General features: G+C 36.6%; 2 protein-coding genes across 3 annotated transcripts; one reads left to right on the top strand and one right to left on the bottom strand.

Annotated features, from left to right (window-relative positions):
- The first annotated feature begins 1,412 nt into the window (after positions 1-1,412).
- LOC146160293 (kelch-like protein 6) lies at positions 1,413-12,214 on the top strand. The gene is made up of 12 exons (XM_083384555.1): positions 1,413-2,362; positions 2,981-3,102; positions 3,555-3,670; positions 4,587-4,752; positions 5,247-5,405; positions 6,265-6,426; positions 9,174-9,350; positions 9,472-9,726; positions 9,895-10,058; positions 10,288-10,417; positions 11,424-11,642; positions 11,919-12,214. The coding sequence occupies exons 1-12, from the start codon at positions 1,732-1,734 to the stop codon at positions 12,087-12,089; spliced, it is 2,472 nt and encodes an 823-aa protein (XP_083240681.1). The 5' UTR covers positions 1,413-1,731; the 3' UTR covers positions 12,090-12,214.
- A 1,547-nt stretch (positions 12,215-13,761) lies between these two features.
- On the bottom strand, positions 13,762-25,756 carry LOC146160292 (uncharacterized). Of its 2 annotated transcripts, XM_083384039.1 has the most exons (17): positions 24,808-25,756; positions 23,547-23,652; positions 23,185-23,379; positions 23,021-23,095; positions 22,865-22,956; positions 22,052-22,178; positions 21,832-21,974; positions 21,575-21,755; positions 20,948-21,059; positions 20,773-20,887; positions 20,654-20,712; positions 20,411-20,570; positions 20,230-20,294; positions 15,551-15,660; positions 14,910-15,059; positions 14,390-14,533; positions 13,762-14,206 (listed from the first exon to the last, which is right to left on the bottom strand). In XM_083384039.1, the coding sequence occupies exons 1-17, from the start codon at positions 25,737-25,739 to the stop codon at positions 14,051-14,053; spliced, it is 2,922 nt and encodes a 973-aa protein (XP_083240165.1). In that variant the 5' UTR covers positions 25,740-25,756; the 3' UTR covers positions 13,762-14,050. The 2 variants fall into 2 exon arrangements, with proteins under 2 accessions (XP_083240165.1, XP_083240166.1); XM_083384040.1 differs by lacking the exons at positions 13,762-14,206; positions 14,390-14,533 and having other exon boundaries at positions 14,906-15,059; positions 15,501-15,660.
- Between the last annotated feature and the right edge of the window lie 1,919 nt (positions 25,757-27,675).

The raw sequence follows: 27,675 nt of genomic DNA, 5'->3' as shown, positions 1-27,675 counted from the left end.
GACTTGATGATGCGTTTTCAGTCGATTCATGAACTACTCCGCGGACAGAGAAGTTGGTGTTGCAAACAGAATGCACGTGATAGGTCGGGCGCTGAAGTAACTGTGAGAATATTGAAGGTGTAACCTATACCTTAGTATGTTAGATTGAGGTTTCCCAAAAGTAAGCATGTGTCTTCTTGTAGAACGGCCTAAGAAAAGCAAATTGGTGTTCTGTTTAGTCAACCTTTATGAAGATAGAGACTGGACACACTTTCACTTATGCTGAGTGACCAGAATTAGCCTTTTAAGATTTTTTTGGAATCCGTCGCGACAAACAGTTACTTGAAGTCAACGTTTTACATTTGTTTGAAACTGCATTATGCAGTTTGATGTCCAACTGGTAAGTCGACTACACCAGTTGCAGAAACCCTTGATGACGCCAGTATTTTGTTGCTGCTACGTACAGGAAACTCTGCCTTCCTGTGCATTGCCCTGGTGCCTGCATTGTGTTAGTTCATATTGTAGCAGTCAGTGTACAATGGCGTTTGGCATATAAAGTTATTTGTAAATGATGAAATTCCGCACCTTCATGCGAGAACTTATTCGCTAGTAAGTCAAATTCATGAGATCTAGCGTTATAGGAAGATTGAAAGTTTATTTTTACCAATTGAACCAGTTAATGTAAGTGACTTGGAAGAGTGTTAGACTGTTAGTGTAAAATGTGATGGCACCTATTTTTAATATAGTAGTGTCTAAACACAAATTCGTTGGCGGCAAGTACTAATAGTGACAGTTATGGACGGAGGGATATAATGGTGATTGGAAAATAATGTTACTCCATGGCTAAAATGGCAGCATTGTGAAATACAAGAAGTCTTTTATTTTCCCTATATTGATGGGATTTTAAAACTAAGCGTACAATCAATTGTTAAGCCTAATATCCCCAGTAATAAGGTAGGCTAGCAACTAAACAAATATATTTTTAGCTTAGTTTATTGGGGTTGCTGCAGTGGTTCCCAAATTGTGGGTAATGCCCAGTAGTATAGTAGGCTGCCATTTCAATTGACTGCAGATCGCTGTTAAAAAAATCTGTCTCGTAATATGTATGCCATCATTGTAATGCTAAAATTAGCGCTATAGTTACTTAAATCGTTTATGCAAATCGGAAAGATAATTAAATACATAGTTTTGTCCCATTTCTACATATATCCGACTGATGTAAGATGTTAATCACGAACAACTTCCATCTTCAAAAGTTATAAATACCAATATTGTAGCCGCAATACACGCTAGCGCATTCTGCTCATAGGAAAAATATATTGAATTACTTGTTAGCAGAAACATGGCAAAACTTTTTGCTGCTTAACAATTTAAACATAGTTTATTATTAAAAGTAAACCTAAGCTTGCAGCGTTTTATGGGCTATAATGAGCCGAAAGAATTGTTCGATGGAACAAAAACGGTTTAAAATACTTGCATGATGGAAAAAATAAAAGAATATTGGAGGACCGCCCTGTAACGTATGGCACATTTTAACTAAACAATTCTGAACTTGATTCGTAATGCCTTGAAAAGTGAACAAAAAAAGTCCTGTTATTCTGTTGTATCCAAGACAATTTTTACCGTCATAAATTGCGACTAAAAAAGCAGAGAGAGCTACTACAGCAAACAAAAAATCGCTGAAATTTCCAAAACACAGATGTAATATTATTTTAATCCTTAGTTTTCACCACAATGTTTATAAATTAGACAATGTCCTCCCTTAATTCAACTGACAACGAAGAGATGGCGGAAAGCTGTAGATCTGCGCAAAAGTTGAAGAAAGTAACTTACAGTTCGTCTGAAAGGGTGGCATCACGAATTAAAAAGCTGAAACGAACATTGCGAAAGACCTACTCAAATGTTGATGAGAGCACTGGAGCCTCGACAAGTCAGTCCCTCAATTGCCCAAATAATTCGCTTACCTTGCCATCCAAAGTGACGGAGACCCACCTCGCCGAATTACGTGCCAATGTTCCAGACAGTCAAGACTCTGACTCGAGTCTTGATGAGGTGGAACAGTGTGCAACTACAAGCAGCATTTGCGCCAACCAAATATGCGACAGTGACACACCAGGACAATATGTTTTAGCGCAGAACGACGACAATACAACACCCGTTGAAGATTACAATGAAACCCCTGGCATTGCGGAGGATGTGCAATCAGTGCAACCCGATCCGGAAGATAAACACGTGTACATTAACATGAGCGAACTGTTTGAGAAACCAAACGTTAATCTTTTGTCGATATTGCCTAACTCCTCTGTACCATGCCTTATGTCTGCACCAGGAAGTTCCGGTCTGGAAAATCAATTATCACCCAACGATAAGCAAGCGTCAGATGGTAGGTCATTACTCATTACAATTCACAATGACTAGACTGGTATGGCCCTATACTACCAGTTACCATTTTGTAAATCTTTTTTTTTTTTAAATAACTTACGCCCCTGTCAGTTCATTTGCAAAGTAGCTTAAATCCGAGTCAACGTTTTTTAATTAATAATAAATAAGTTAAGTGATTGCCATAGAAAGTCAATTCCAGGTCTAGTAATTAACATAACACAATGTTACATTATTACAATGAGTAATGTAATTTCTTCCTAAGAAATATTTCACATTGCAATATTCATAAACGAAACGAATAGTAATTACATTTTTTAAGTTCACAAATTTAAACAACCCATTTTACGAAATAAATGCAGTGACTTAAGTGCACTTTATGTCATTGACTTACGTCTTTAAAAATGTAAAACTTACCGTGAACGGTAATTTAATTTACATGGAAGGTTCCTTAAAGTTTTACTTTCTTTCTATACAATCGGGAATCGTTATCTATTTACATTCAAATAAACTTTACTGATTAAGTTAGAATGCAAATCATTGTAAGTGGTTTGAAAGCCCTTGCCATTTCTGTTTAAGCGAATTTAGTGTTATTTTTTCGCACAAATGTTATTTTTTTCAGATGTTTGTCGACTTGCCATGGAACTAAAATGTAAGGATTTCGTTAAATCAAGGGAGTCGCATGGAAATAGTTCATCAGCTTACTTTCAGTATTCAGATCCCTACTTTCCTTCACTGATGCAGGTAGAAATATGTCAATAAATCGTCAAATACCTTGAAAAAGGCACATATAAACGTATTAAAAGGGTTTCCAGCAACAAGACCACAAAATATAATTAAATTAATGTCGAAATAAAACACAGTTTGTAATAAAACCAAAATAGGACTAATGGCCAATAGTCGGAATAAGACCTAAACGACCAGAAAAATATTTTAACAACCCCTTACCGAATCCCAAACAACGCCCCTTTGTTTAACACTAATTCCTCAATTATTCAAACCCTAACCCAAGTTCTAACCATACTAATTGTCCAGAGCTAACCCAAAACAAGGGCATCAGTTAGATACCAGAAAAGCACCCGTCTCTAAATGGCGTCGTATTGACTAGGCCGAAACGACTATACTGGAACCTTTGATAATTCCGCTTTAGATATCGTTGCTTCGTGATTAATATTGTGTGTTACTTTTCAATAAAGGATTCCATTCGAGAAATGGCGTTAGATGGACAGTTTTCTGACGTCACATTGCAAATTGATGATCACCGATTCTTATGCCATCGAATGATTCTTGCTGCAAGTAGCAAATATTTTAGGTAGGTTAAAGATAGTGCTACCATTGATATATTTGTATTGTACAAACCAACGTCAATATCAATATAATCAAATCTCAAATTCTCAAAAAAACGTTAACACTTACGAGATTGCTCAATATTTGTCAAAACTGTAGAATTTATTTCAGAATAATGCTGCGGTAGTTCTCAAACCTTCTTAGCTTGAAAATATTGGCGGCACCATTTTAACAAAACAACAGTTTCATAACTTGACAATCACACTTTATATATAGCGCAAGACAATAGGTATGTTTAAGTACTTATATATTATTATCACTTCGTCAGTTTTCAAATAGATCGTCTACATTTATGCCGCATGCTGCGGAGTGCAGGCCCATTTGGAACACGAATGGGTTATTTTCTAAAATAATAAAAAGTTTAGCGGCAAACTCAAGAATCTCTCGAGACACAGAGTTAAAGAATCGCCGGGTTAAGTTCTCTATTCGCGTCATTTCCGGCTGTTTCCAAATTCCAATAAAGAAAAAGGCATTGTGTTATTATGATGTAAGAGGAAATAAAGTTCCCGTTAACTTACTAGACTAGATCTAAAAAGTATAGGATTAATTTACTTCATATTTGTAATGCTGTATCTGAAACTAAAGGGTTTTTTTCAAAGTTAACTAAGACCCTATGTTTCCACACTCTATTTTAACACTTTTCGTCCCTAAACGCTGTGACTTCTAACTATAACATCGCTCTGTGGTAATCTACGCGCTGTTAAGTGTCAAGTTATATTAGGCCTACTGTTATTCTATGTCGTCGAGATGATTCCTTCTCTATTTTTCCACTGTTAACCACGATGCATATAGTTGCACGATACGCTTACGGCTTATACATACTTTCTCGTTTTATAGGCCTACTAAATTTTTAACTCTTTTTATAAAATTAAAAATTATAGGGCAATGTTCTGCAACGATTACAAAGAAAGAAACCAGCCCTCTGTTACAATCCGAGGAGTATCTTCGGACGTTATGAAGATACTTATTCGTTACTCCTACACTTCATTTTTAGAAATCAATCGCGAAAGTGTTCAAAGTGTCCTCGAGGCTGCAAGCCTACTACAGGTTAATGATTATTGCTTATGATACGCTACAACTAACATTGTTGCCAATCTTGTACTAGAGCAGATCTTCTTAACAGTTGATCTATAGTATAGATTCTATACTATAGATTCTATGAGAAATAACAATGGGGATCAGTTTTCATGTTCGTCTTTAGTTTAATCTTCAAAAATTGCCGTTTACTTGTATTTATTTGTGGTCAACAAGGTAGTCTGAATAGACGTTGTGGTCTACCAACGAATAAAGTTGAGAATAAATAACAGTTGGGGTCAGTTTTCAGTTTCGTCGTTAGATTTAGCTCTTAACATTTGCCGTTTACTTCTATTTGTTTGGGGTCAACAGGGTTATCTCTATAGACACGATGAACCGCCAATGGTTATAAATTTGAGAATTTGCACTTCAATTAAAGCCTACTAGCTGTTTACAAAAGTTGTTTTTTAATTGTTGCCAATTTGTACAAAAAACATATAGGATAAAGTGTTTTTTGTTTTAATCAGTTCGAGAGAGTTCTGGAAGCTTGTTCCAACTATTTTGTGGGCGAACTTGACGTAGAAAATGCGCCAGGTATTATGGAGCTTGCTCATACACACAACCTACATCATTTGCTGGTGCTGGCAAGACTCAAGTGCGTCACATGCTTTGACCAGCTGCAGGAAGTGAGTATATAAATCTAGCGAGTCAACTTTTTTCAAGCGCCATTGTTTTAATTTATGTGTGCTGACTCCTCTTCTTTCGATGCTATAGCAATTGTCGCATAGAAAACCGAAAGTCGGATCATTGACCATTGATCACAACAATGAACAGAACCCTAACTAATTCAATAAAAATTCCAAGAACTATCAATTCAAAGTCTTCCAAGATATCTGTTATTGGGATTAACACGTCGTTAACCAATTTTATTTGCTGGTGTTTAAGTGCACAACGCTTTAGGTTACTGAACAATAATATTTTTTTGATTAGGAATAATTATGTCGGTCAACTAAAATCTTCGTACTAAGAATGTCTTTTCGCTTTTTAATATATATATTACGGTTTTGCGTAAGTATACAAGATAAGGTTTAACAATTATGGAATTGTTCGTTCAGACAATTTTTTTTTCATTGTTTGTACCAACGTTTCTTTGACCTATTCGTGTAATCGTCATCAGGGCAATTAACTTGCAAGTTAGCAAAAATATAAAATATGCAGCCAAATGATAAAAGCATTTGAACAGGTCGACCGAACAAGGTGAAAATAGCGTTGTCTTGTTGTTGGCTTTGTTCAGTCGCCGTTTTTTATTGTGGTCTTATTTCTTGACTGCATTTATATGAATTTTTCGCGAAGTTGCAAGTTTTATTGCCTTGTTGAAGATAACCTGAAGTCATTGAAACGTTGGCACAATCAAAAGTTTGCCGGATAACCAATTTTTAATCGAACAATGCCTGGTAGCAACAATATACTTATAAATAAAGTTAAACTTTCCTTGCCCTTCTGTTAACCTTAAATTAGTTATCCCCGAGACTTGCCACTATGTAGAAATCGGACATTGTTGTACTGTCCACTGAACTCTTGGAAACTTTGGTGTGCCGTGGTGATTTGATGATTCACTACGAGGAGCAAGTGTTTCAACTCGTTATGTTTTGGTGCCAACATTCTCCTGAAAAACGAAAACCACATTTGCCCAAACTTCTCAAACATGTAAGTTACAATGGATGCACAAATCGACGTTATAGAGCAGTATTATGATTGATTTTTTTTTGTAAAATTTTTCATTTTAAAAAGTAAAAAGAATGGCAATTGACACAAATGTTGTTATTTAAGCTTCTTTTTATTACCGAGTATTTTCCTAATTCTCTCAATAAGTAAAGTTGGACAAAAACAACCTTATTAAACATAACAATTTTAATAAAGTAAAATGTATTGATTTTATCAATCTATACTTTCGAATTGTTATTTTTTTACTCGCGACCAAATTTCGTATTCCAATTCAAGTTATATGTTTGTTACTCATAACGGTCACCGGAATCGAAACTTGCAGCAAAAGATAACGAATATGACACTCGAGCAAGCGGGGGAAATTACGTCATAACGTTACGTCACAGAGTTACATCAAAACGTAATGCCACAAATTGGCATCAAAATCGGACGTCATAAAAGTAAACTTAAGTACACCACACAGTTCGTTTATTTTGTTAAAGTTATAGGTTGGAGTGGTGTTACTTTTATTACAAAAGCTATTCGTGAAAAGAAATAAAAAACTTATATTGTTTGAAGTTGCAAAAACTTTTTGATAGTGCGATAAGACGCTCGACGCCTTTGGGCTGAAACAAACTGAAACAAACAATTAACAGTATTAGCACTTTCTCTGTGAATATTTGAGCTATTTATTAAACAGTACGAAAAATTAAACAAATTTTGGTATTAACAAATATCGTTTTTAATCGCATGCGTGCGTGCGGCACACACCATGTTTTCCTCGAATGGCCGATCAGAGCGGGTAACTTAATCACGTGAATAATGCGTTAGCATAAAGTTTTTGTGGAATCATCTCCTCACAAAATGAAAATACTAACCTTAAAATCAACAGGAATATTGTACAGGACAGAAAAAAATTAATGTGTGATGCGGCACACACCATGTTTTTCTCGAATGGCCGATCAGAGCGGGTAACTTAATCACGTGATTAATGCGTAAGCATAAAGTTTTTGTGGAATCATCTTACAAAACGAAAATACTAACCTTAAAATCAACAGGAATATTCTACAGCAGGGGTCCGCAATTACTTTTTGGCGCGACCCCTAATTACTAGTACCGAGGTCTTGCGACCCAAATTCTTCGAGATGGTTTTAACAAAATAGCTTTGCTAAAAAAACGGCAACTATTGTGTTTCTATTTATTATGACAAATCTATGTTATGTGCTTTGTTGATGGGTTCTGTAACACAACTAAAAAGATGCCTCGAGTTTTACTACTTGTGATGTCTCATTCGGATGACAAATATGATTTAGCAACCAATATGTACTCTTGGGGTAGGAGCCCCCACCAACTCAAACCCCTTCAACCCCCGTCCGCTACTTAGTTTAGTGCAATAATTACTGGCAAGGTGTGTAATGATTTTTTGGTGCTGCAGGCCTAAACTGGGTGCAACTCACCAAAAATGCTCGACGTCTCGCAATCGTTTTAGGAAACTTAACACTATAAGCTCAACATTATAAGGCGCGGATCTAAGGATTTTTCAGGGGACAATATACATTTTTAGACAGAAATCGGCAACCTTTACCAAGTCGCTGGCCAAAGCAAACTCAGCAAGTTCTCGGCTTTTTAAATTTTCTTTCATGCTACGACAATTTTTTTTTTATTATGTGCTTTCATACTACGACAAATTTCCTACTTAGGCCTATAGTTGTCATGCGCACGTCACGTTTGGTCTGAGAAAAAACTTACAGAAAACGGGCTAAAAAGCGTTTTTAAAAAAGCATATAATAGGAAGTAAACCCAGATTCCGGCTCAGCAGATTAGTTTGGTGTGGTAATGCCCATAACAGTGTTGGATTGCGAGCTCTCTTTCCCATAGCCTGGATTGAACAAAGGTCTCACGATATTTCACGGGTCTTGGTGTATATATTTCGCTTGACAAGTCTAGTCGCGCTCAAAGTAAGACGGCTCTTCATAAAAACAATTAAAAAAACTTACCAAATATAGGCCGCTTTTAAAAATATTAAGGCTTTTGCGACCCAAACTTAATGGTCCCGCGACCCAAATTTGGGTCGCGACCCCGTATTTGCGGACCCCTGTTCTACAGGACAGAAAAAAGTAATGTGTGATAACTCGATGTTGTTCATTCAATAATCACCATAAAGTTTAGTCATAATTAATACAGATTTTGTCAATTTTCGCGCCCCCCTTGTGAACCTCGCGCGCCCCCCAGTTTAAGAACCACTGGCCTAAACGATATTACATTCCAGTTAAATTTTATTGGGTAAACGTGTAATGTCGGGTCAGAGGTTGATACGCTATGCTATATAGGCCAGTGGTTCTTAACCTATCGTTAGTCATGTACCCCTTATATGGACGCTCAAGAAATTGTGATTCCTGATCACGTTTAACAAAAAAGTGAAGACTTCACAGAACGTCACGCGAAAGGTCTCTAAGTCATATTTAATCAATAAAAACTGCCCAAACGTTTGTATTAAATAACAAGGAAGTTTATATAGTCTACTATTGAGTGTGCCTCGCAAATTATTGGCCCCAGATGCTGACAACCCAGGACCACCTTTTAAAGGCAGAAGCGGCCTATCATGGCTCACAGTAAACAACCACTGTTCAAGCACCTTTAAAACTTTCTTTACTCAATTTTTTTAACTTAATATAAAGGCACCCAATTGTAAAATTATCAAATACCATTAATATTAAAAATAAAGATAACAAATGTTTAACGACGTAAAGGTCAAATTTCCCTTGATCGACCCGGCATATTTCGTCACGAAAGTGGAACCTCATCCTTTTATCAAAAACAACCCAGATCTATTTGATTTCCTTATGGAAGCAAGGCGTTACCGAACCATTGGTGACGTCACAGAGGGATCACGTATTGTTCCTCGCCAGAGCGCCTTGGTCCACCAAGTAAGTGATAAATTAAGAAACTTGTGAAATTGCGTTCTCTAAAAGGCTAATTTATAGGCGCGAAATGTATTTTTTTGTAATTATTTTTTTTTGTGTGTGTGAATATTACTGTTTTACACAGGTTTTTGTGACGGTCGGTGGTTGTGACAAAGATGACAAGTTCATCGGAGAAGTGTCAGTGTTGGACTTCCAGCACAAAACACGCGCCACTCTTTGCCAGCTGCCGAACAGCAGCAACTCAACGCGGAGAACTTCTCAGTCGAACGGCAACAACCCTGCCAACCCTGCCAACCCTGAGAGGTCGAAATGGGCGGAGTTCGGCTGCGTGTCATGGAAGAATAACATTGTAATAAGCGGAGGGAAGGAAAGCAGAAAGGTAGTTATTATTATAAGTTAACTCAGCTGACAGACCATTTTATCTTCTTTACAAACCTAAAGCTATTATCGCAATATGCACCGAATCCTAAAACGAAGTACAGTAGGAAATAAATTACTATATTTTGTAATATGACATTCGGCTGTCTAAAGACTTATTTCACGATAGGAAGCGTGGATGTTCATTACTTCCCTGCGTCAGTGGGTCGAGCTCGGCGGACTTAACACGGGCAGATGGCGTCACCGTATGGTAACCTGTGGAGGATATATGTATGTGGTTGGAGGGTACGACGGCTTACTGAGGGTCGACAGCTTGGAAAAGTATAATTCAAGGTAAAAGAGAAATACAATTTCATAGAGGAGTCAGGTGGCACTGTATTGTAAGACCGCAACAGACATAATAGCTTTGACCTGATGAAGCAAGGTTAAAAAAAGAGATGAAGCAAGGTTGTGCGAAAGCTTGATTCCTCTATTTAGAATTAGACATATACGGCAATTAACAAAGGATTTAATAGTTGAAACAGTGGGTTGCTTAATTACTTGTGACTTGCTGAAACCGTAGAGAAAATCGATGGAAGGAACAACGTCATATGATGGAAGGCGTCAGCTCAGCAGCAGTTTGTGAGTGCGATCAGATGATCTATGTTATCGGTGGTGGACCCAGCGTACGAATCTCATCTGAAAAAGTACAGGTAGGAGTTTGTTACTTTACCCAAACATATTTATATGGCAAAACGTGGAAAGTATATATATTGATCACGCCTACATGAACAAATGTGATCAAAATTGACGATACAGTTTCTATTAAATCAACTAGAGTTTTATAACCGGCTTATTTTACTCGAACCGTAACGAAAATACATAGTGCAATTACCTTTTATTATTTCTTTATTTCGTTTTTTTGTTTAGTTGTTTTTTTCGCAAAAGGTTACCCAACCCTGGTTTATAGTCACTATTTATGCAAATTGACACAGTTAAATATCCTATTACAAACAATGGCGGACTGCATGATATAGATCAGTGGTCTCCAACCATTTTAATAAGCGACCCCAATTTAAATAAATTGAAATCAGAATTAACATTGCGACCCAATTTTTGTTTTCATATATAATACTGCTGGAACTACGTAACATGAGTGAATTTGGGAAATTATACATTTCCAGAGAACTATGACTACATATGTACATCAAAATGATTTATTAAAAAAAACACCTATTTTATAAGATTATCTTTTCTATGTACTCAGTCACGTTTATTAAGATGACGTCATTGTAAAGAAAACAAAATACGTAAATCGTTCTAAAACCGCAGAAATATTGTGAGTTATGGCGACACCAAAAAAAATTAGGCGACCCACACGCATTGGCTCCCTGAAGTTTTGATATAACCAGTGTTTCGTTACTTTTTTCGCGGCGACCCAAACGATAAGCGTAGGCAGCCTATAACGGGGAAGCGCCCCATTTTTTTTTTGAACATTTTATAATTGAACAAAACAATAGACAAATAGTATAAATTAAAATGAATTGAATTAAAATCAGCGATGTCTTTGTATTTTTCTCAAATTTGATCTGGACGGATCTTGACCATGTGAAGTATTACAGTCGGCGAACCGTCGTGACCCATAGATTGAACACTCAGTGATACAATGCACATAATTTTCTCTAGTCAATTACCGCAATTTATTAAAATTGTTTTAAGGTGTACGACCCTACCAGCGATCTTTGGCGGTTTTCGACTTCGATGCCCGAACCTGCGAAGTGCATCAATGCTGTCTCGTACAACCGCAAGATCTACGTGGTTGGGGGAACACTTAAACGCCTGCTTCGGTTTGATGTTGACTCTGCGATTTGGGAGCAAGTGGGGGAGAAATTGACCTCCGAGAGGGCTAGTTGTGGGGTGACACTGTGCAGTGACAAGGTTAGCAAGCATCACTTATACAGACTATAGTAATGGCTTAATTGATTTAGCATTAACCGGATTACTTGTCATCCAAAACAATCTGTTTTCTAAAAGTTTTCGTTTATTAAATACTATCCCTCAGTCTGTTTAGTCATTATAAAACAAATTGGTGACAAAAAAGATGATTAAATAGACACTAAATATACGTCAAAGTAAATAAAGATATCTGATTTAAATCCTTAAACGATCTGGTTTACCTTTACACTTTTACAGTTTTGTTCACTTCGCTTATAGATTTTTATTGTTGGAGGAAGAGACGAGACGGGAAAAGTAATGTCAAACGTTAGTTACCTGGATACCGACAGCAATGTGATCAGATCCGAGTGCAACGTTCCTTGTGGTATTTCGCACCACGGGTGCATCACTCTACAAAAGTATGACCAGATACGATCGAAGATGGTGTAGACCGTAACATTCCTGTCATTCAACAGCATATAGCCTACTCTTCAAAAGTGGTCATTTTTAGATTTATATTGTGTTTCTATTTTCTTCGCTACCCATGCAACCAGCATTAAAGAAGCAGCAAAACCTTTTAATTGTTGTGTTAATGTGGTTTAACCACGATTGTTTAGAAAATGTGTATATTTATATATTAAAGTCTAGGCCAGGGGTTCTCAAACGGGGGTCCGTGGACCCCTATGGGCTATGCGTAAACTACTTAATTGGTATATGATGGGCTACTTGGACCAAAAAACCTACGTTAAACTCGCTTATAAGTTTTTATAAATTAACCAGTTGGGTACAAGCAGACAACAGGCATATTTACGCTTTCTAACGGAAAAGCATTGGGAAATGAGAACGTGCAACAATGAAGTTTCTTTTGTTCCCTAATTTTGAAGAAATATATCAAGTTCTAGTTACAGTGATTGCTTATTCCCGATTATGCGTAATATTTGGTCAACACCACCGCAAACAAAATTTATTTCGAATAAGAGAACTAGACCTACACAATTGTATACAATTCAAGGATGTTATCGATTACCACCAAGCGTAAAAGTCAAATGGTTTAAGGCAGTGGTCGGCAACCGCCGGTCCCTAGCAGGGTTGCCAAATTAAAATTTTGATCTAAACTCAAACCGTATGTACCGTGGTCTTTCTGTTTCGGTGTATATACTTACGGGCCTGCAGCCTTGATTGTCCGTCTGTCTGGTTTGACTGTTCGAATAAAGGAGGTTGCACCAGAGTGCGCGGCCAATCATTGTTTCACCCACAGAGAAATACTTGCTAGACAAAAATAATAACTGACTTTATCGTGTATTCGAACCCAAGCGTTGCCATAAAAGCCTTAAAAACTTTACTGTCATTTCCGACATCTTACTTATGCGATGCTGGATTTTCTGTACAGCAACAAAGGCTGTAAGGGAGACATTGTGGGTTTTGTTAAGTTTAAAACAAGCTCTAAGTTCTCATTGAAAAAGAGTTGTACCATAATTAATTTCCTTGACTGAACATTTGCTTTTGATGGCCAGGCCGTGATAAAATATTAGTTTTTGACCTGTCCGCAGTGCAAAAAATTGCCGGCCACTGGGTTAAGGCATAACGGAAACACATTTCAGATTCACGGAATGCGCAAAAATCTTTTGCATTTACGTGTAGTTTAAAAATGCAAAGGTTGTGTTGCGCTGTTGGATTAATGACCCACACTACTTTTGCCAATTCAAACTCGGTATACCTTTACACTGTGTTTTACTTCCTTGTATGTTTATTCCGCTTTACTAGGACATATTTTCAGCAAATTCGCGGGCGTCACAGTCATTGTGAACTAAGGCAATAGTTAAACTGGAGGTAAGTCAAACTTACATATTGTCATATATATGCTAACTATAGGCAAACTTAATTATTATAATAATTGTTTCCGAGTTCTGCGCTAGTTTGTACAATCTTTACATAGTTTTGCTGGCAACCCATGGTCATTTCTAAATGATACCATATCTGACGAAAGTTTAGAGTTTTACGTAGCTACACTACATTTTTTCCGTTTGTTGACAGTAATAACCTACTACACACCTTTGACCTTTAAGTTTGCAAATGCATCATTAAAAACCGTAAAAGTCCCAGCAATATTGCTGCAGTTTTTTTTCATTCCATCAAAATCATTCAACACGTGCAGAATCATACAAAACAATTAGGTCAAAGATAACAATTTCATTGTACATCGGCTTTCAGCAATGCATCTCAACATACGGCTATGGACAGAATATTACACATTTCACGTCGTGTCTGATCTGCATATCACGAGCAATGAAACCGTGCTGAGTGCCTTTTTATTCTTTTCGTGCTTTCTTATTGTGAACTCAAAAGTGTTTACTTTGTATCTTATCAGCATCACATTTTCAAAGCAGCTAAAATACGAATTTGGAAACATTTTAAAATCCTGAGGGTTTCAAGCCTATTGTCGCTGGCTTCATTGAAGTTATGTGTTTTGTCCTGATCTGATTCACTGTCATCAATTTATAGGCATCCCAATTGGCTTGATCTTGCATACTCGATTGTAGCTTTTCATCGGTTGGATAAGGGCGAACCTAAAAACGACACAATATATTGCTATATGTTAATACATAAGGCTTGTCACCGAAACTATAAGGGGTAAAAAAATTATCAACTGATGCTGGTCGTAAAGATATCCATTTCATTTTGTACCTTCAGTCTTGAGAAGCCGAGATATTTACCATTAACCATTCACAAAAACTTGGTGTTTTTCTCACCTTTCGAACAAGTGATTCTCTAAGTTCCGCGTCAAAGTGCTTCATGAAGAAATCTTTGTTGATAAGAATACACTCAGCGCCTTCAGATATCAAAGATACTGTAGTAGCACCTTCCGACTTGTCGAATAGTATCGGCAGTAGACCCTTAGAACGTAAATAAAACATTTATACTGTGAAGTATTTAGTCGTATATCATGTTTTTAATTTTGGCCTGATTAAAACCCTGCACATTGACCAAAAATATTTTCCAGCGTGTACAATGTACATTAACTGGCCTTTCAGTTAAAAGCAAGGTATATTTTTAGCAGAATTGTTTTGTCTTGATTAAAAAATACTTTTGTCATAGTACATTTAGAAGGTATTAAACGGTAAACTACTACATATTTTTTTAAGTATTGTTAAAATCTATAGCATCTCTTATCTTTATTGCCCAGCAAATCTGCTTATATATCCAGCCGTATATTTTGTACAATTTTAGAAACACGCGAATAGTCTTTAAGGTTCTGTTAGGTTTTCATACAAACACATCTCGTTCTCCAAGAGTTTGTATGTGGATATACACTGGCTTCTCCCTTTTTGTCTGTTGGTTTTCGTATTGAACTTCGGCAAACGATGGGCGTGGCAGTGCATTTTCGTTCAGTGTGGGAAGACTTACAGCTGCTGAGGATGCCTAAAGTGGAAAAGAAGCATTGTTACTTTGAAAACTGTTTTTATTCTAAAATCAATCTTAAGTTATTATTGAAAATATTTATTTAGCAGTGTATAAAATAATACATCAGAATCGCATCCTATAGTAGTTGTACAGTAAGACAAAATTCTACTCTACAAAGCCTTGACGTGGCCCAATGACTTTTGATTCCAAGATTATAAAGCGCTTCAGGTTTTTAATACTTTTGACAAAAAAAGCATTTGTAGCGCGTTAAGTTCTTTTAAACCTCTGATATGTTGTTGAAATATTCTCTTGTGTTTTTCTACAAAACTGTCATATGGTATGACATAGGTTACAAGAAATAAAATCATTTTGCCTATTGGTATTCTGCAGGTGATATGCAAATATTAACTTTAACTTTTATTTAAGTTGAAAATTAAAAATAATTATTTTCAAACCCACCCACGAGTTAAGCCCAACAGTACTAACTGCGGTCCCAAAAGGCAGAATACCTTCTTTCTCTGTTTCCACGACCATGCGTCAACCAAACTGGTTCGGTTTCTTTTTAAAATATGGGTTCGATAGTTACTTTCCATAGACTCCCTTCTGCTGTAATTGCCACCTGGAAAGACAAGAATGTACCTTTTTTCACATCTTACAGGAAGTCATTCTATCATCTGATTCTAACGTTTGCAAATACCACACTGCCAGAAAAACGTGCTGTATGAAATTGCCAGCTATAATGGCAACTTAATTAAATGCATGGCTCATGATAATACACCGGAAGTCTCCTAGATATTTACTGAATAAGTCGATCTATTACGCAAGCAAGGCGAGGATAGAAAAACCAAGCTTATGGTGAGGTTTGAACTCATGGCCTACGACCATATCGAGCTCGTTGCTCCCCCAACTGAGCTATAGAAGCAGACAAGGGGAGTGAGTCGCAGCCATGACACCATTACCTACTGCATCATGTTCGGAAATGCATGCTTATTCGATCAGTCCAGGGTTTCTCCTTCCCAGGGCCCAGGGTTTCTCCTTCGCCCCCCCCTGGGGGTCCACGGAGCGGTCATTGGGGGGCCACGGGCATAACTCTTTAGCTATAGGTATTGCAAAAACAAAGTGTAATTTTTTTAATATGTCATATAACTCAAACTAGTGTTTTTTAATATGACTGTTAAACTTTCTTGTAACGTTATGTAACACATTTTTCTGATACTTGCTTTGACTCGTCAGTAGGGATGTCTAAAGTAGAATATTGGATCATTTTATTCGTTTTATCACCTAAAGTTACGCCGCACGTAGGCGAGTGGCAAGTTTGGGTAAAGGTCTGTCGCTGTGGCGAAACAATTACTGGGCTGTTTTATACGTAGTCATGTAGTGCGGCGTCACCGTGTTTTCTAGTGGCATGTTACTTGCCGATAGCCCGATACCCTTCGCCTAAGCATTAAATGTCCGGCAAAAGCTGAAACATTCCACCGTAAAACGCATAAAGTATACGCTTCAGCAGTGGTTCCCAAACTGTGATACGCGTACCACCGGTGGTACGCGAGAGTCTTTTAGGTGGTACGCGACTACGTATAAATTTTGCGAAAACTTTTCAAGGCATACGTATAAATTTGCGAAAACTTTCAGATTGGGTAATTAGCAATGTTGCGTTTCAGTTACCTTTAATTTGAGGTTTCGCACGTTTATGACGTAACACTTAACTGGTTCCACATAATAAAACGTTAATTGCTAGCTGGTTTGTAGTAATGAACTAATAGCAGCAGTGTAGTATGCCGTATGTATAATGATATTTCAATCATATTGAACTACTGTAATTTCTTTTAAAATAGAGGGTCAGTGCGAGAACTAAAGGAACATGTCTAAAACGAAAGTACAGTCATCTACATCGATCGCATTAAAACTATTGGTTGGGTTTTGCTTAATTTATGGCTTTTATGTCTTCTTGGAATGACACTTGCTAAACTTTAATACAGCTACATGCTCATTTTCCTATATATATGCTAAAATAGTTATAGTTTGGTTCCAGTCAGATGTAACTTGGCTAGGTGGTACATGAACACTGTACACAAGCTTAAAATGGTACGTGAGAAAAAAAGTTTGGGAATCACTGCGCTACAGGGTATACTCAAGGTCAATTTTAGGCCAATATTCAGCTAGGTTATGCACTGCTTATTTGCCAAGAAATAGTAAAGCATTAATAAAACTAAAATTAAGAAATCATCTCCACGAATGTAGTGGCATCGCCTGGCTCAGTACAAAACAGAGCCGAATTTAAAACATGTCATTGTAAGACCAAGCTTTGTAATGACTAACTAAGTAAATTTAAATTAAAATGACTTATTTGTTAAATTAAGTATGTGCATGCGTTTGTTGATAAATGGCTGTATTGGCTAATAACGTGAAGAAGTAAAATACGTTAAACACAATGCTAGGCATTTTTTTAAGCAGGGGGCCACGAGGGTTGAGAACATTTCAAAAGGGGCCACGAGGGTTGAGAAAAAAAGGCTACCAGTGAACTGTGATTTAAATGTCGTTAACGTTGATCAAAAAGACGAGTTCTGAATGGTTAGATAACAGTCGTTATACAATATACACGTATGTGTATATGTAATTGTAAATATATTGGCAGAGGATAACCTATAAATTTCACAGTACAAAAATCTGTGTAGATTATTCCGCGGTTAATATTGATGCAGTGGCGTAGCCAGCCGAAAATTTTTTTTTGGGGGGGCCAAAAAGTTGGAATTTTTTGTTTAGCTTTCGTCATTGTATTAACTGCCGTAACGAACACAAATAACAATGCTAGCAAACCGTTTCGAGCAGCAACTGACTAAGTGTTACCGCAATACTCAAAAACAAATCAAAGAGCAAATTATTGTATAGCAAACGTTATATTAACTACATGATTTGTGACGTAACAATGCATGACAATTGAAGGTGTGGCATGCCTGTGATCGACTTTTGTGGTACTGCTCATAAATGCTAAAAAACAGAGTGTTAAAAGTAAAATATTTATAAATTTTGGGAGGGGCCATGGCCCCTCAGGCCCCCCCCTGGCTACGCCTATGTATTGATGCTATGTGGATCTCTTGCGATCCACAAATAGACAAGAGACTTTTTAGTGAAATCATCTGTTCCGCAATTAATAAAGAGGGAGTTCTGATATCATGTTAATTTTTCAAAGATAATGCGGCGACATGTTTTTTGTGTTTCAAGAGGAATCGCTCCATTTTCTAAACAAATGGTTCCCAAACTGGCGCAAACCACATATAGGGCTCACAAGAACAATTAACGGGTATAAACTGGTGAGTGTTGAGTAGGGAAGATTGCCCATGATGGCACACGTTTTTTCAAATGATTGTAGTTCTCAGTTATAACAATAATTTTGAATAATATCATGCCTACTTGATACCTATGCCCGTAACGTTTAAAAAACACTTATAACTTTGCCTCTAGCGTTCTAACTTTCGTCTTAGAAAAAACGTTGTTGTGTCCCGTCTTTAGAAACCAGAGTTTCATATGATGGGACAGTGTGATTCGCAAGATGGGACAGGATAAATCCGTTGTTTTACATTAATCAATTTGTACCGCAAGCATTAAAAACAACTTTAACTCCACCTGCTACACTTACATCAGTTCAAGACTAGCCTGTTTAGAACAATTTCACAGAATCTTACAACGAATTTGCTGTGGTAAGCGAAAATTAATATTTTTAAATCCACAGGACAAGTGCGTGACAAAGAGTGATTGTCTTGGAACGTTAGTTTTGTTGTGTCTATATTTTTACATTGAATACATTATACAAATATTCTGTCTGTGTTGATAGCTCTCAAAACACACGACCTAGGCCAAATCTCGTCTGTTTGCTCGTTTGTTTTTTACGGGACTTTTAAACAATAATTTTGTTTTAATTCGAATAGGTATGGTCTTACAAACCTGTTGATACGGTGATACATTTTAACCAGGTGCATTTCTTAACGTATTTTATGGGTAGGGAAACCGTATATAATGTTTTACGTCATACATCAAAAATTTAAAACTAACCATATTAAAATTTGTTAGTTGAAAACTTTGGAACTAGTATAACAAAATGTTAGCTTCTTAAAAAGAGGTAATGGCAAGTCCATTTTTTGTCACAATAACCCAAAATGTAGGTTGCAACAAATAGTTCCTCACTTGGAAACGAACTGTCCCATCTAACGCACCCCACATCACCATATACAGAAGATATACCGGCTGCTTATAGGTACAAGATAATATGAAAAACTTACCTGTATAAGTAAAGTAAGCCTGGTAAATTACCCATATATTAGTAAAAAATGAATTTTATACAACTTCAACAAATATGAAATAACTCAGATATAAAAATAATAAAACCAGCAAGAAAACACCCCTATTTTCTTTAGATTGATATGTTCTAAAAACGCCGTCAGCCTACTGCAGCGTTTCTCAACCGGTGCACCATGTAGGGCTGCTAGGTGCGCCGCGAGAGAACGGCAAAAACATGTCGAAAGAAGTCCAAAATTAATCGGAATAGGACTTTAATGTACAAAATAACGTTTTACGTGTCAAAGACTGGAAGTCCCTTTAAAGATATGCAACCATAAAACCCCTATAACAAACAATTAGAGGCAATTTAAGAGAAATGTCGGTACACCTAAAAAATTTCGCGTTCGCTTCGCTCGTAAGGTGCGCCGCCACGTTTTTATACGTCTCTAAGTGCGCCCCCAAATAAAAAAGGTTAAGAAACACTGGCCTACTGAAATGTTTTTGTGTTAAAATGATGGCTACCCTTGTGTGCTTCAAAAAATAATTAAGAATTGGCGCTACCTAATGGCACGTCGATGTAATCCTCAAGTCCCGACTCAGGCAACGTCCCATCTAGGGCAACCTTCCCCTATTCATGTAGTGCTATTACAACCTGGCAAAAACGATTTTATAGACTCAGTGACTATAACTTATATATCATGGCTCCATTCAAAGTTAGCTAACTTAGGGTTTACTTTTTTTATATCTCCTAGGCCAGGGTATTTAGAGCTCCACAGTTATTTAATTCGAGTCCGACTTGACCAGTATATACTTCAGTAGTGTTGCTACGAATATAATTGACTTATATTAAATACATTTCTATAACGAAATAACGAAATAAATTTTGCACAATGTTGATTAAATTAATCCCCACCTTTTTCGTCTACATCATATTGCTGAAGGGGAAACAAATCAAAGCTTGATTGCTGCACGTCCGCACTATAATCAACATGTCTCGAATTTATACAGAATAATTGTGTAAACACAATTCAGCAAAGCGTTTTTGTTATGGTATTTAAAAAAAATACTTTGTTATTTTTACAAAAAAATGCAACCTTTCCTCGAGCTCCTCTTGTGTGTCATCATTGTCCTGTTCAATATCACGGCCAGTCATAAGAAGAGCAAATGTTTCTCTTGAAATTGGATGATTTTCTTGCCACTTTTTATATTTTATTTGAATTGCGGCCTTATGCGCCTCGATGATTTTTTTATTGCCTAAAATGTTTAATAAATTTTACAAATTTATAGAAAATCCCATTTAAAACGGAACAAATATTGATACAATAAACCAAACTTGCTTTGATTTGGCGCACTAGGAACAAGTTTTTTTGTCGAGTTACTAATTTTGGGAGAACCTCTGCGAAAAAAACTGCATTAAACATTCCATATTTAACCTTTACAAAACCTTACGACTTACTTAACCACGGACATATTTAACCTATGCATGAGGGATGGCTTTATGGGTCCGGTCAACAGTGAAACTGGCGAAACCAATGACGGCAGCACAATTTGTCCGTAAGTCGTTAAAGAATCTAAAAATTATGTTTTAAATATAACAAAGGATAAATATAGGCCTAACTCGAAAAGCCTACCGCGAGATCCAGGGACGACTTTTTCTTGGTGCTCAAGGTCGGAAGGAGACGCTTTTAATTCATTGATATTCGGTCTTTTCGCCGGAAGACATTTTACAACGCGGCAAAATCCCTGTTGTATATAACTAAAGTTAAATTAGATACATAACAGCCAGACGCGAATTCAGGTTGTTTTTCGCGAGCTTTATATGGAAGCTAAACATGAAAATCCGAGCCAAATTGTAGCCTTGTAATGCCTTATTTGGTATATTTAGCCGTCAATATAAAAAAGACCTTTAGCTTACGCAAAACTAAAAGGCCGAATGAAGAGACAACTTTATATCACTCGAATAACAAGCTTCGCTTTCAACGGAAAAAATGTCACTTCGTATGGTAATCGTGGGCTTTTATGCGTCAGTGCTTATCAGATTCAAGTGAATAGCTTCTTTCAGGATAATATTTCGGTTCTGACGAAAGTTCGACAAAGAACCTCCTACAAATGGATTTCGTTGAGCCTAGGTTGAAAAAGGCCCCGAAGCAAGTTCTTTGTTAAAAATATTTATAAGTTCGTTTTTTCAACAACCTTAAGAACAAAAGGCCTAAAAATTTGCACAATATCATATATGAACAGAAAGTTTGTAGACTTACTGATTTGACCACAACGATGACGTCACTTTCATTGCTATTTGGGCAAATCACAACTCCCACCCGAAAATAGGTGAAGGCGCAAATCTGAGGTTTGTTACGAGGCAACTTATATAGCGGATAACCCTTGAACTCTGGTAGATTCCTTAAAAAGACCATGAACTCTGGTTCACCTCCGTCCATCCTACAAAACAACAAAATATGTCTTCGCAGGGTTAAACGCCAATTACGATCTAGGATGGCGTGCTTGAAAATGTCACCTGTGCATGAAGATTTCGATAAAATCTTTTCGCCCTACAGTGAGCAGGGACAGACGAGTCTGGCTCACAACATTGTTGTTTCTCTGTTCATGGCGTATTATCGCAAGCTCCCCGAAACTCTTGCCACGCTTTAGTATGCTTACCTTGAACAGAGCATTTTACCATGATTTTAGATGTTAGATTTATATCACAACCAAATTTCGTTCAACACACAACTCACCGTCTCCACATATCCTTCACCGGATCTGTTTATTTTATTTCGTGTTACAAGCGCAGTTCCTGATATAATCAGATAAAAGGTCTCAGCCTTATGTCCCTGTCGAATTATTATTCTTTTGGGTTCAAACCTGTATACAAATATCGTTATTTGTTAATTCAGTTTTACCTAATTTCAGACCTTGGCATAAAATTAGTGACTAAAGGGAATGTTTACGTTAAATTTATGTTTGGTTAACCCATATTAGTGCTCTGTAAACTTATTTGTTTGAGTCATGTCAAGACGGTTTAAAAAATGGCGATAGGCTACACCTACAAAACATGCTAAAACAGCATACTTTATACTGGCGGCGTACTTTTTATAAATTACTAACCCAGTTTGGGAAAGTTCACAATACGGCCACTTTTTTAAACAAGCCGAGGGTGGATTTATTTCGCAGTAAATCTAAAAGGCGGCAAAGTTTAAAATTACTTGAACGTTTTAATTTTGCACTTTCAAAATTATCAACATCTTAAACTCTACGGGTAGGCTATGCCCTGCTTATTTTGTGCAAAGCAGATAAACGTTTTTAAAAATTGGCCCTAAGAACAGAGAGCCCGAAATTGTTTTTATACTTCTGTACAATTATAATTTGCTGTTTTCGACAATACTTGTTGGGTATTCTAGAAGTCTTAAAAATAACCGAAAACTTAATCGGTGATGTAAGTAAATTCAACTTCAAGCCAGGTCATTTTTTGTCTGCTGCACACCATTTAGCAACATTGACATACGTATTATTTTACTAGAGCGTTTAATACTTAATCCTTATTTTCCTACTCGTCAAGCCACGCCACACGAACCAAAGCTTCTTGCATGCGAAGAGGAAATTCAGCGAATTCTTCTACACTAGCTCTCAGTCGTTTCACAGCCTACATTATAATTTAATGTCATATTATTGTTGTTCACAAATTAGAATAGTTAAAAGTTTCGTACATATTTTACTTGTTTTTCAGTTCGCTGATGAGGTACGATTGTTAATATATACTTTACTTTGTCGTTTAGACAACTCTGAAAGAACAAACAAACAAATTTAGAGTTAACCCTATTTATTAAAGATTTCTGTATTTTAGATTTTTAGAACATATATTTGTACTTACTTCCGTAACCGCTCTGTAATCGTTAGGTTCGAAGGTTAGCCCTCCTCGATATGATCTTGCAGCCACCAAGTCACTGGAAAGCATTGCGAAGGACATTTGGCTTACATGCGATACCACAGATATCTTGCGGTAGTTGTCTAGACATCGCAATAACAAGCGAATAACTGATGCAATACGGCGAAACTTTTCGTAGGGCTGTAAATAATTAAAATTCATATTAACATATCTATTGCCAACGAATTACTAGGCCTACACATAGCCTATAAGTGTTTTTTTTTTTTTCCAAACCTATATTTTAATTTTAAAGCATCTTAATCGAGCAACATTGCTCGTTACTTATAAACAATTGTAAAAAAAATTACTGTTAGTGGTTCGTAAGATCTTTGATGCTTTCGTTTTCGTTGCATACGCAACTCGCGAAGAAACTCATGTGACAGGTAACCAACTCGTAACCTCCTCTGCAAGAATCTGTGAAAAAAATATTATACGGACGAACCTAAATAAGTATTCAAGGACAAGTGTTCCCGATCGTTATTTAGCATTATTTAGCATGTAGTAGAAATAAACTTGTGCTTACTTTACAGATAGTACTATAAATCACACAAATAAAAACAACGACCCTAAAACCTATAAATATATAATAGTTTATTAACATTCATTGTTAGAACCTGACATCATTCGATTTTGTCCAGTTCATGAACCGCCAAAATTAATGAAAAAAAAACGTAAATATCATTTTGCTCCATACTACATGTGCAAATTACACCCATATATTGTATTTGCCGAACAACGTTAAAACACCTAAGCAATTAGAGCTTTGTATGTTTTTCAACAACAGAATCTTGCCCCCTTAACGAAACACGTTATGCCGACGATAGAAATGAGTCATTAAAGCAGGGTGTCGAACCGGAACCGAATCGGAACTTTATGAACCGGTTTTGAGCCAAATTTTTCCTAATCCTTACCGAACCGGAACCGTTCTTTATAATATTTTAAAGAGTCGAACCGGAACCGAACCGAATAATTTGAAAGAACCTGAACCTTAACCGAACATGAACCCGTAAACAAAAGCGGTTCATTCCAGCATAATGTCACAACTTGTGTTTTACAGACAAGTGGTGTCATGTTTGTAATTTTATGAAAAAAAAAATTAATATTGATTAAATAAAAGTTTATTTTTTATTTTTTAGATGTTTTAATAATGAGTTGCTGGTATTTTAATACATCACGTAACTTAGATTCAAATGACAATTTAAAGATGATTCTCTACTTTCATTGACCCACAATTTTGAGATTTAAGGCAACTTTTATTGTATCCGAACCGGCCCTTTATGAACCGGTTTTAAAATAACGAAGGTCAAACTGGAGCTGAACCGGAACTTTTAGATTACTCGTAACCAAAACCGGAACTGAACCCGCTTTTCAAAAAATCCTTAAACCCGAACCGAACCTGAACCGGAAAAGTCAAACGGTTGGACTTCCTGAATTAAAGTGCGCTTTTCAAATTATGACGTTTTTTGCGTTTTCCTTTTTTTGTAATCCGACGAAAAAACACTCTTTGATTTCCACACTACTAACTACTTGATGCAAAAAGGTTATCGCATTGACTGACGGACAATTTACCTGTGATTAATACCTTCAGCTTGTGAGTAGGCCTTGTGTCGGACGCGATTATGTCCGCTGTTGTCGTGATAGTTGGCTTTGCCAAACTCTGATAATATAGACGCATTTCTTGATGATCGATTCTTGCCAAACCGTGACGACTCTAAATGTGGGAAGCTATCGTTTCTCGATAAACGAGTTATTTGGCCTAATTGAACTGTGGCTCTTTTAGGTAGATGATTCTTGCGTGAATTTCTGTCGCTTGATTTCGCCTCAGACGGCGCTGTAACATTTTGCACTGTGGTGAAAACAGAAATCGAGCTTCTTCGACGTTGCATAACATTATTAATTGGTTGTTTGATTAACCCACTTTCGTCTCTTCCATCGACAACATAACTTTCCACAGGTTCACAAGTATTGTTAAGCGATTCAATCTTACTGATGTCATCCATAACATCGAGCGACGATGTCGATTTAGTCTTCGACTGGCCATGGTCAATATCTTCTGAATACGACGGAAAAAGCAAATATTGTGTTGATGGAAAAGTGTTGGAGTCTTCGTCTGCAATTGAAGAAACTGATTCTATATTTGGATTAACACCTTCACTGTTTCCGAAAGTTTTATTTAAAAATTTCCCCCCAAGAAATATTGGTGCGACATGGGATCTTCTTCTGCGTTGATTTAAGTTCTTCTCCGGAAGTTTAACTTGTTCTTTGATGTACTTTGCCCCGTCGCTATTGCTTAAAAATGGTGGATAGCCAGCTCTTGTTCGCGAAGCGTCCAACAAAACTCTCTCGTTCAAATCAATTTCCACGTTAAGTTGTTGGTTTCCAAGCATTTTTTCTGCTTTACTCAAGTCAAGCATCGTTTTAAATTTGCTTTGTAAAGTTTCACCATCATTAGATTCTTCCGCTGGTAACAGATTATCCGACTGCATGAAGTCCAGGTTCATTCAAATTACAATACTTAAAGTCTATATAAGAAAAATGGTCAACATAAATAAAACCTTAACGTGTGTGTTTTAAAACCACTAACAAATGGTGACCAAGTTGTATAACAAAAGGCGCTAATTGCAGCTGAAAATTTTCTGATCTCAATATATTTTGTTTCGCAGCTATAAATTAGGCTAGAAGCAAAAGAAAACGTCGAAATGAGCTTGTGCTAAGTCAAACTCGAAAACCCTTGGTCAACTCGAAAACAGTAACGTATTTTTAAATCTCGCAACCTTCCATTACGCTGGTCTGTATTGCTTTGTATTTCGCACAATGAACGTTCGAAGTGAAGTTAAACCCATTGAATTGGATTGTGTATTTTGCCCCGCCGGTGTATTTTTATTCAACAGCTGAACAACATATTTACGCGCTCGTTTACTGCTTTAACGTTTTCCAGTGATTCTACTTACAACACTTCGTTATAGAAATGCTTCCGGTAAGTTATATCCAGCCAACTGATCATGCCATATCAAATAAATCACATCAAACCTTGGACAAAGGTTAACGAAGATAAAGGAGATGAATAAATATTGAATTGAACACAGGTCAGTCACACCTGGTAAACAGGATAGATGCGACGGTAGATGGTTGTTGGGCAACTCAGTAGCCGCGTTTTATTGTCCTGCTATTATGTGGACTAGTCTGAATTGATCGAATGGGACAGCTAGTTGGCTTTACCGTTGATCAATAGGGAGAGTTACTGTTTAAAAGCAGAGACCATGGTGCCGAGAAAACAAACTCAAAGTCTCACTAAGGGATGTTCTAGGTGCCTTTATGCTAAAACCCTACTGATTATATATCACCATTTAAATACCCACATAGGGCGCAATGTTAACAACAGATGTAATATTTTCGCTATTTCCAAATAAAATGTTTAAATTGTGTTGATTTTTACACTAAACTTGAGAGGAAAATAATACGCACTATACCCAGAAAGAAAAATTTGTTAAGGGGCATTTCCACGACTTGATTAAAAATCTTTGCTTCATATATTCGATACACAAACAGTAACAAATCTTTAAAAATACAGATCTACGGTTAATACAAAACGACTTAACCAGTTTTATTGCAAAATTGGTATTCGACTGACTTGATGTAAATACATTTAGAATCGAGACAAGATAAACTATAAAATAGAATGTGACCACTGGACCTCGAATACATCGAATTCTGAAAATTTCCGCATTAGCATTTTCACAAAAGCACGATTTAGTCTATATTCAAGTCGAATTGGAATCTGTGACAAAAAACGAATGATAGTTTAACCTACTGTTCCGACGCATAGTTACGACAATAACATTTTAACAGTTTTAAATTGAGTTTATTGTTCCCCATCTGTTTGAAAAGTAAAAGAACAAAATTGTGCAAGAATATAAAACGAACGTGTATTTGTTGTCCATTCGCAAAATCTAATTTTGAGTTGGCAATGCGACGTCTAGCGCCCTCTTACTATTTTCCTTTTACATGTTTGTTGAGTTGCAAGCTAGGGAGCAATCCTGTCTAATATCCTAACCCAAGCTAATTTATTGCCATTACATAAACCTCGTTTTATCTTAAAAAGGCTATACGTAAAACTTTATCATATCAATTTAATTATTTTTTAGAGTTAACAGTGCTCCGCAAACGGTGTGACGCCAGACCATGACAGCAGGTGGCAGCAGTGTCACGTTCTCGGTGGTTATTTTGCCTGCGCTGTTAAAAGGTTATGTCTTCTATCGGTAAAAATGACACAAGAAAAATCAAACTAAGACATGCATTTCGACTAATACCAATCCTGGTAAAACATTGTAAACTTTCCCAAAATATTCTAAAAAATTACAACTGTTAGCTTTTACCAAAAGTTAAATTTTAATAATAATGTTAGTATAAGTAGGCCTACTTAACGTTCAAACCTTA

Source organism: Ascidiella aspersa, chromosome 3 (genome assembly GCF_963924565.1).
Source record: "Ascidiella aspersa chromosome 3, kaAscAspe10.2, whole genome shotgun sequence".
NCBI lineage: Eukaryota > Metazoa > Chordata > Ascidiacea > Phlebobranchia > Ascidiidae > Ascidiella > Ascidiella aspersa.
The sequence above is the reverse complement of the archived record's forward strand: the minus strand, read 5'-3'. Positions and strand labels throughout refer to the sequence as shown.